The 10571-nt window shown below is 43.0% G+C and overlaps 1 protein-coding gene across 1 annotated transcript in view; it reads right to left on the reverse strand.

Annotated features, from left to right (window-relative positions):
- The window catches only part of PPA1 (inorganic pyrophosphatase 1), a 36643-nt gene extending 29749 nt beyond the window's left edge, over nt 1–6894 (reverse strand). The window contains exons 1-2 of the mRNA XM_053922539.2: nt 6687–6894; nt 4176–4234 (exon numbers count right to left, since the gene is read on the reverse strand). Coding sequence (XP_053778514.1) covers nt 4176–4234; nt 6687–6750 — 123 coding nt within the window. The 5' untranslated portion in view covers nt 6751–6894. The remainder of the gene's footprint in view (nt 1–4175; nt 4235–6686) is intronic.
- Nucleotides 6895–10571: the final 3677 nt, after the last annotated feature.

Genomic DNA, 10571 nt, shown 5'->3' on the forward strand with positions numbered 1-10571 from the left:
ACTATACCCAGAAGCGGATTGCGGGATCATATGGCGCACACCCAGCAAGAATCCTGTATCTGGAGCAGGCTTGTACCTTCACTGACCGGACAGGAATACTACAGTAGCAGGGTGATCACAGGTCTCATCTCCAAACTGGTGTATCGAGACTTTGCTATAAGCACACTGTACGCATATTTAATCATCACGACTGAATTTTTTGATAAAGTTGATTAACCACAGACATTACGGTTAGACTAGCTGTTTTCAAATTTCAGTCTTACGCTCATCTGAGGGGAAGAAATAGGAGCTTATTCTTTAGTTATAACACGTCAATGAAGTTTCATTGTTAACAGTTTTCCTCTATGTTCCCAGTTCTAACTTTGGTCTGGAAAATGCAAAACCAAAAGGTAAACAAAACAACCCAGAAAACCCAAACATGCTACATAAATAACAACTTGGGGAAGACAAACAGTGTTGATATTATTAATTCTGTGACATTTTTAAAATTTCAATTTATGGAGCTGTTTATAAAAAGAAATAGAAAGCTCGAAAGAAAGCAAGCCCTGTAAGAACGTGAGTAACCTAAAAAGCATCCACTTGAGAAGTAAAAGGAGTCTTAAAAAATTTGGGTACGCTGACATAGTCTCTTTAAAAAGTTAAGGATGATACATACAGCAAAAAGTATTCTGCTATATTTCTCAAGCATCAACCGATCTATTTGATTAGAAGCTTGACTTTTTTTTAGGAGAGAAAAGAAACATAGCTCCATTATTTATCCATGCTCCCAACAGTAGCCTGAAAAACAAGTAGAGGCCTATATTGTTAGGACTAGTATTGTATTAATTAACATCAAAGCTTAAGATGGAATAGAAAAATACCAAACTTCTAAAACTAAACATCCAGTCATAATATAGGAACACTTTCAAATTTAGATAATATTGACTCAATGTTTCAGTTTGTGGTATGTTTTGGATTTTTAAAATTTCTGGTATATTACAAATTTTATGTCTGAAGACATTCTGAGCTACAGGTGCTTTTTTATATTTAATCCCCAAACAGACCCAAAGCAAAAGACATTTTTTTTTAAGATTTTGTTTATTTATTTTTAGAGAGAGGGGAAGGGAAAGAGGGAGAGAAACAACACTGTGTGGTTGCCCCTCATACACCCCCTCAGGGGCCTGGCCCACAACCCAGGCGTGTTCCCTAGACTGGGAATCGAACCAGTGACTCTTTGGTTCACAGGCTAATCCACTGAGCCACACCAGCCAGGGCAGGACATTCTCATAATCTTGAAAAAGAATCCAGTGAGTCTCTGCCTTCTTCTAGCCAATGGATTTGGAAATAATCCTAGCAGGGTATCTAAATTGTAAGGATTCCCAGAATTGGCTGGATTGATTACCTAATGGCAGATAAACTAAATTGAAAGCTTTCCACATTGAAAGGAACTGACTTGGAATAGGATAAGCCTTTGGGCATTTTTCCTTAGTGGGGCTGATTTAGGTTAAAGGTCCTTTCCCTCATAATCACCTAGCAAATGGATGACCATATTAGGAAGATGGTCTATGGCCACACACACAAAAAATTTATATAAATTTAATCATATTGGAATATTTTAAAATCACACTCTTCTGTAACCAACTGAATCAATCTGATCTTTTATTTAGGCTATAATCCAAAATAATTTGTGTACCACACCCTTACTTGTTTTGTATATCCTTAACTTCCTTAAAAACAAAACAACTCTTTCCTGCTTCGCAGCCAGGAATCCGAAGGGCTGAAGTTCATGGAGGTCTGGACCACCAGTGAAACAGAGCTGTTGCAAGCGCTTGTGCTTTTGAGCCAGCTTTGGCTCAAAATGAAAATACGAAGTCTTCATTTGAGTAATCCCAGGTTACAGTATAGACACAACCAATCCAGTCCGAGACTTTAAGGAGTCACCATAATTGGAGTGAGGATGTTTTACATGAAACCAATGTAGTCTCAATGTCCTATTTTGATGTAACTTGAAGCAGCAATAAGATTAGGTACCACAACTGCTATCATTCTGGTCCTTGGCTAGATTATTCTCTAATCCCTTATTGCTATGGTCCCACTGTGTCTCCCCAAATTTCCTAGGTCAAAATCCTAATCCTCAAAGATGATGGTATATTATGTGGGACCTTTGGGAAGCGGTTAGGGTGTGAGGGTAGAGCCCTCAGGAAGGGGATTAGTGCCTTATGAAAGAGGCCCTGCAGAGCGCCCTGGACTCTTCTGCCACACGAGGGTACACTGAGAGGTCTGCAACCAGAAGAGGGTCCTCGCCTGACTGTGCTGGCACACTGATCTCAAACTTCTAGCCCCAGAACTGTAAGCAAATCATTTCTGCTGTTTATAAGCTATCCAGTCTGTGGCATTTTGGTATAGCAACCCAAATGGACTAAGACACACACACACACACACACACACACACAAGAGAGCTATACGACGTACATCAAGAAAATGTTTTCCTTCCTTAGTACATCTGTAAGCCAAAGTACCATCACTAAACATAGGGTCATCATTTTATAACTCTTCATTACTCAAGATGGTCAGAGATGTTACTGTAAAGGGCTTTACTATACATACTAATTATACAACAAACATTCAAGCCAACCAAATGATGCCAATTCGAGAGGGAGGGAGGATCCTGCAGTTCCTACCATCTCCCAGGAGATCGGATGTAACAGAATAGGTTTCTGAGTAAATACAACTTTGAGAATCCCGTAGGAGGACACTTGCCAATTAGAGGCCCTCCTGTAACTGCGGCATGTAACTGGCCCGTGGCTGCGTGCTCCACGGCCTCCAGCGGGAGCCGCTCGGGCAGGCTCCCTGGAAGTGATACACAGGTTGCATTTTCTGCCAAGCGCAGCAAACTTCCTGGCAGAAGTGAAATGAATTTGTCTATTTTTCTCTGATAATCGAGCACAGAAAAATAGTAAGACAGCACACACGAATAAAATTTCATCTTTACTAGTATTCTAGTCATGTACTACAATGTGATGGTCACATGTTTATGTACAGACATCTAGCTAAAAAAAACCCCAATAACCTATGCAGCTTTTGTAACTCAAAAAGCTTTGCACTCACTGTGAATCAAGCTTCTTGACTAAGTGGGAAAAAATGGTTTAAGGTAGAGAAAAGGATCAAGCGTTTGTTCTTTTTTCATTTCCTAAATACAGTACAAACTTCTCCTATTGGAAAGTAGGCTAAATAACTACTTAAATCTGTACAAGTAACACGGCTCTTTATAAAAAGGAGAGAAGATATAAAAAGGCAAAAATGAAAGTAGAAACAAAAAGAGTCACTAGCAATTAATTCTACCGCCCAAGAATCATGAATATTTTGGAATATGTAGTTGTAAACTTTTTTCCTAGGAAAGTAAAGATTCTTACCATTTTGTGGCAAACCTATCAATTTGTGCTAAAGTTAGATTTCTTTGGCTCACTGGTATATACAAGAATAGACATCTTTTTTTAGAAGTCTGTGGACTTACCTTTATTAACTCTACTTGTAGACCTTAAGTCTACCAGTCCATTAAAAATACTGAATTTTTCTGTATTCACTGAATAATCTACTTTATTTTTACTGTTTAGTAAATATTTCAAAGCCCAAATTTTGAACTGGCTACTTAATTTTAAAACCATTAATAAAGTACTAAGATTTTAGTTCCAAATACCCATACAGAGAAGACCAATGTAATTTTTTTGTTAACTGAGAGCTTTACAACATTTGCTTCTATTCCTATTTATTCAGTTGCTTCTTTAACTGAATATCTGAATTTAAGACTGACTTCTTGCCCTGGATGGGTGCTCAGTTGGTTGGAGCGCCATCCCATACACCGAAAGGGTTGCGGGTTCCATCACCGGTCAGGGCACATACCTAGGCTGTGGGTTTGATCCTCAGTTGGGGTGCATATAGGAAGTGACCAATCAGTGTATCTCTCTCACATCAATGTGTGTTTTTCTCTCTCTCCCCCTTCTTCTCTCTCTAAATTCAATGAACATATCCTCGGGTGAGAATTTAAAAAAGAAAAAAAGACTGACTTCTTATTTAGTTAATGTTCCTTTAACTCACAGCACAATGAGGCATTTTAAGCACTCATTTTAAGAAAATCCGTATGTGAAACTAACTGATCTCAGTAAAGAGACTGGGTTCAAAAGGTGGCAATACCTTACCTTATCTGCATAAATTGGAATATCATGAAATGGAGATATATACTGTCCCTTTTCATTTTCTGCAAAGTAAATTAGAAAAAGTTATTATTTTTTTGTTAATTATATTTCCAGATCTATGAAGGACACTTTTTTAAACACTTAATTTTTAAGAGCAGTTTCAGGTTTACAATAAAGTTGAGAAGGTACAGAGATTTCCCATACATCCCCTGCTCCCACACACACCGCCTCTCCCATTTTCAACACCACTCACCAGAGCGGTAAAGTACACACTTTTATAACAAGATTTTATCCCCACAAAAAACTGGTTGTATACTGCATCTTTCCTGACCCTCCTCTAAGACTGGGCTACATTTTCACCCTATGCATTCCTCAGGAATCAAAAGGGGTACTGTGAGGGCAGGGACTGCCTTACATACACACCTCTGTATCCCCAGAGCCTAGCAGTGCACAGTATACAAAAAGTGAGCAAATTGTTTGGGGTTGATCTTACATCAGTTAGCAGTTCACAAAACTAATGAGATACTTGGGCTTGGAGAGGAGGGAGGGCATCAATTTGCTGGATTATAAACCATGGTGTCTTAAATGTTATTCCAGTAAAATAGGGCCACCTTAGATTATGATTTTTCTTTGGGATAATCAAGCTGCTGTAACACTTTCACGGGTAATTTCTATATTCTAGAGACCCAACTACTATATCCAAACAGGAATTCAAAATTTCCTTTCTTTGTAGACTAACCAAAGGGTCAGTCCGCACTGCATCCCTTCAGGTTTAGAAACAAAAGTGGAATAGGAAAAATCTGGGGCCACTCCCAATCCCATAGAGTTAACTGTGACTCTGCAGTCCCCCCCACTCTGTTTTAGAGAGACTGGTAAATGTAACATTTATAGAGGTTAAAAACAATTCCTATTAAGGAAGGAGTCTAAGAAATCTATGATTTAAGAAAACTTAAAATTATATAATTGGATCTAATTATTGGTGTTTCTTTAGTTCCAGAGAGTTTCATCTGATAAAGTTACTTTAGCCAGTGCCAAAGTCAAGGAGTGGCTGTGGTCTTCCATGACGGCTATCAAATATTCGTTACCAATACATAATGTAAAAGCTGTGTTTGCTCTGCAAATATAGCTTGAATATTACTCAAACCATTCCCGGGCCTCCAAACCAGGGCCACGCCTCTAAATCCCTCCTCTAAAGAACTTCTGGTGCCAACACTAACTCCGGAAAAATAGCTCAGTGACTTATTTGTCAAAAGTTCCTGCACTGCCCTTGCTATTTCCAAAATTTAAAAAAAGGGAGTTTCAGCCTTCCTGGACTTTACATGGTAGTGTAATGTTCAACTAGATGTGTAAACTTGAGAGTTCACCTACCTTTTCCTCCCACCCCCGGCTACTTAGTTTTTTGATCGGAGCTTTGTCCACTCTTTCCGGATTCCCATTTGTTCCCTTAAACCCACTTTCCTGCCCTTCACACACTGGAGAACTCACAGAATTCAGTGCACCTGCCCACTTTCTTCCAAATACTGAAACTGTGAAGTTAAAATAGAAGGCCTTTGGCGACACCTTTTCGAACGCCTCCTTCATCTCCCATAATCTATTTCCTAGTAGCTTAGGAAGGGGGTTGGTAGAGAGTAAAGATAAACCCGAAGGTAGGAGCTCCAGTGGCGCAATCGGTTAGCGCGCGGTACTTGTAAGATTGAACCCGAAAGTAGCTCTCCTCCACCTACAGGGCAAGAGGTGGTGCGTCGGGGCAAGTGGAGCCAGCGGCCACCTCTGCTCACAGTGCGCACTTGGGGTAAGTACCCCTAGACGCCTAGCCCCTGCACACGGGCAAAAACTCCGCACTTTCTCACTCTGCTTGCCAGATTGACGTCACCTGTTTAACTTGCAGAGAACAGCTTTCTGTTTCATAGGCCAGTTCCCAGCATCAGTGCTTTAGGGAAAACAGGCGGCAGAGAGGCAGGGGCGCTGGCGGGATCCCCCTCCAACCCTTCCCTGAGAAAGGAATGGGTCCAGTCCTCTACTGAACGCTCGCGATCTGGGCCTGTTTCACCGTCTTGCACAAGGAGCTGCACTTACTCCGCTTGGTGCCCAAAGTCTGAGCTACAGTGATGGAATTAGGGCGTCTTAGGGCGTCTTCTCCCCCCGCTCCCCCGCACCCCTCCTCCTCTTCCTCCAAATTCAGCAATCCTCTTAAGGGAATTAGATTACCTCTAGGCACCTTTCTAGGGTGACTCAGAGGTTTCCTTTTCCCATCACACACTACCGAACACCTGCAAAACTAGCCTGGCCCAGATTCGGGTCCACCGAGCCCACGCTCTCCCGCCCGCGGTCCAGACGCGTGAAATGGGACTTACTGGGTCGTCCCACGTCCCAGCCACCGGCCAGAGGCGCCCATCCCGCGCCCGGGACAAGGGGCTAAGCGCGGGCCGCAGGCGCCCCGGCTGGACGCGGGACGAGGCCCGGGAATGAATGGACATGGGGGCGGGGAAAGGCCGCGGGGCCGCCAGTACTCACTGAAGTAGACCCGGTACTCGAGAGTGTAGGGCGCTGCGCGCTCCTCGCTGCTGAAGCCGCTCATGGTGCCCGAGGCCAGCCGCCGCCGCCTCTGCCACAGAGCCAGTAGCCTACACGCGGATCCGACTGACAAGAAAACCTCCGCGCCTGCGCAGTGTTAGGGCTGAACTCGGGAGCGGCGCCGGGAGCCGCCTTTAACGCGGCTCGCAAACGCTCGTCTGCGCCTCCCCGGCTCGGCCCACCTCGTGCGCAGGCGCACTCTGCCCGGCCTGCGCGTCCTTGGGTCCTAGCCTCGCCCCCTCGGGCCCGCCCCCACTGACCGGCCCCTTGCTCGCAGTCTGGGCCACGTGGCTGGCAGCCGATTTTGGCTCTATTATTTGGCCTGCGGACTTTCGGGCTTTGACAAAGGAGAGTACAAGCTCAAGTTCTCAGCTTGAAGCAGCTAGGAACTGGTCGCAGACCTCTCCCCAACCACGCACAAGGAGAATTCGCCTTTGACTCTGACACACCCTTTCCTACAGAGTAATTACTTATCTTAAAAGGTTTTTTTTATAACTCACACGCTTTACCAGAAAGGCCCTGCCTGCAAAACCGGGCCTATTACTGACACCTATAATGGCTGCCAGCTAAGTAGCAGTTCCACCACTTTCTAAGTGTATGGCATCGGGCAAATTGCCTTTAACCTCCCAGACTCAGTTTCCCACCTGGGAAATGGAGATAGTCACAGTAACTATTTCATGAACTGTTAGGATGATTAACTGAGTTAATACGTCAGGAGTTGGAGGAAGAGCCTGGCTGCTTGTAAACATTCAGAAAGTATAACTTGTTATTCCCACCCTCCCCAGTGGAGGAGGATTCACTCTGCGCCTCTCCTTGCCCAATCCATCCCAGGTCCTCAGGGACCTTAGATGGAAGCATTGGGCAAGTCCAGGCTTGAGCTCCGAGTCCCCTGAGGACATTTCTCTCAGGTAGAAAGCTCTTTGGAGCTTATTTTTCTACTTATGTTCCAATTTATCAGGCCAGACCCCAAAAGCTAAGGTCTGATGGAAGTTGTAGGCAGATATTTGCATCACTTATACACCCAATCGTATTTGTTAAATATATATATATTTCAAAAATCCTAATTGTAAATTAATAATGTTATTCACATTTCAAAGAATGCCAAGTTTTATCTAAAAGTTTGTTGATGGCCTGGGTTTCTCATAATGTGCCTTAAAGACATTTTGATTTAAACTCTTCTTTTTGCAAAACAATGTCCATTATATAAAATGAGATGTTCACTTTATTAAAGGAAAGCCTAGTAAGATAATTTTAATTAAATAGAAAGTGTCCCTCCCTTGTTTCCATCCAGACCCCCATTAACTTTCAGAAGGCCATGACTCTCTGACCTTGTGAATACCACATCACACTGTTTCACCAGTAGTTAGAACACAGGCTAGAAAAAAGTAGTAGAAGGGTAGTTCAGTCAGTAATACAATGTATTGCTGAATATTAAAGGAATCTCTGCAGAGCAAATACTATTCAGAGAATTTTTTGAGATGTTCTTTTCATTGAATTGCTGTTTTCTGCCTTTGAGCAGATGAAACTAGTATTCTTGGAAAAAGCTGGATTCTCATATGTGACTGACTTATGAACAGACAAATCATGCAATAGTGTGCCACACGTACTTTCCCTTTTGCCTCTTGCCAGCTCAGAGCAAGATAGTAAAGTTTGCTGACCTCTGGACTCGCACACTAACTTCTGTGTCATTGAATGTGTTCGGAGAGGCAGGCCATCAGTACCAACTCCAGTGAAATGTCAAGCCCTGGCTTCACTGGGGCACGAGTCAGTGCTTTGTAACTTTCTCTTGCAGGCAAGGGTGGGGAGCCCCACAGGTCCAGGTGGACCTTGTTCTCCTTCTCATGTCTCCCTGGAGCTTAACACAATACCTGACCTAGTGACCTAGAGTAGATTCATTGAATAGTGAATCTTTGCGCTGGACCAGTGGATAGAGGAATTAATGAAGAGGAGAGGGGAAAATTCTTTCTTTTTTATTTTTTTTAAAGATTTTATTTATTTATTTTCATAGAGTGGGGAGGGAGGGAGAAAGAGAGGGAGAGAAACAACAATGCTTGGGGGACTGGCTGCAACCCAGGGCACTGGGAATCGAACCGGCGACCCTCTGGTTTTCAGGTCAGCACTCAATCCACTGAGCCACACCGCAGAAAATACTTAAGTATATCAGTTTGACAAAGGAGGTACTCAGCTGTTCTCAAACATTAGCTCTCTTGCTCTGTAACCAAATCCAATGGCACTTTTCGTTCCACATCCTGGCCTATTGCTGTGGTTGACTCTCTTGGATACCTCCAATTTCCTGATGCTTTCTCCACTCTGGCTGGTGGTTGCATTCTCCTCTGACATTCCTCCTATTTCTCTGGCCACTCATTAAGCATTCTCCCCCTTAGCCTTCTCTTCACCTCTCATCTTAATCATGATTATCTTTCTTCTCATGTTCTCTCTTTCTAGAGATACACTCTCCCCATATTACCTCATGTATAAGAGAGTACAACGTACAGCTCCTATAACATGAAAATTTTTCAAAAACTAAGTTTTATTTAACACTTACTGCAGCCATGCTCTGTGCCAAGTGATAGGGACCTAGCACTTAAAGAGGCATGGTTCTGGCCTTCACTTCCAATCCGAAGGGAAGACAGACTTCAACAAATAATTACAATCAATTTGGATAAGTACAGTAATAGAGGATGTACAAGAAATTGCATTATGGGAGTAGAGAATCTCTTCAAGGAAATGACCTTCACCTGTGACCTGAAGGATGAAAATGGGACAGAAGCCAGAAACAGATTATTAAGAGGTGAAACCAGAGATGTGGTCAAGGTTAAACAGTAGAGGGCCTTGGAAGGCCTCAGAGGGAGTTTGAACTTCTCCCTAAGAGCAATGGAAAACCTAAGAAGAGTTTTAGTAGGAACATGACATGATTGGCATTGCTTTATAAAGTGACTCTGTTAGCAGCTTGGAGCCTGGATTGAGGTTCGGCAACACCAGAGGCGGGGGGATGATGAGAAGCTGCTTCAGTGGCCCACGTGAAAGATGACGGCGGTGCCCTGGAGCTGGGCCGCAAAAGGCAAGGTGGAGCACAGAGCTATAGTCAAGATAGAACTGGCGGAACTGGCGATCGGCCGCACAAAGTAAAAGAGGAGGGAGATGGGTCTGAGGGTGATTTCTGGGTTTCCGGCTACAACAACTGGTTGATGGTTTGTCATTTACTGAGGTAGTTTGGTTGGGATGGAGGGTGAAAAAAATTATGACTCTTTTATCAATGTACTTCCTTGATCATAAGTATTCATTTATCCCCTTTTTGTGTGAAAAATACACTCACTCTCCCTACAGAAAGTAATACCCAAAAGTCTCAACCCGTCATGACATCAGGGTCAAAGTTTAATTTCTCATGATAGCATCTGTATTATGTCAAGATATGGCTTCTCTTGAACCAGAGACTTATGAATTGAAAAGGAAACAAATGTTATCTACTGCCCCCCATGTCCACACCTAATATGAAGTGGTTGAACAAGGACAGAATAAACACTGAAATAAACACTCTTATCCATCAAACACTCTCATTCATCACTGGTCCTTACACATCCAAAATCCTGTGGGGTGTAAGAAACATGTCTTGATTAAGTTCCAGTTCAGTCCCCTGGGAATAGCTCTCTCTTATTGTTCTTCATAGCTCTTGGCTTTAACTCTCTGGAAGTTCCTTTCTTTTCCATTATCCTTCTGGCCACATCTGGAAAATATACACTCCTTGGGGGCTGAGCAGCTTTTTCAGCTTCCTTTCTGTCCACAGAAATTTGGGATCCCAAAAGATGTTCTCTAGCAGTCGTGATC

Source organism: Desmodus rotundus, chromosome 4 (genome assembly GCF_022682495.2).
Source record: "Desmodus rotundus isolate HL8 chromosome 4, HLdesRot8A.1, whole genome shotgun sequence".
In the NCBI taxonomy this organism is placed as follows: domain Eukaryota; kingdom Metazoa; phylum Chordata; class Mammalia; order Chiroptera; family Phyllostomidae; genus Desmodus; species Desmodus rotundus.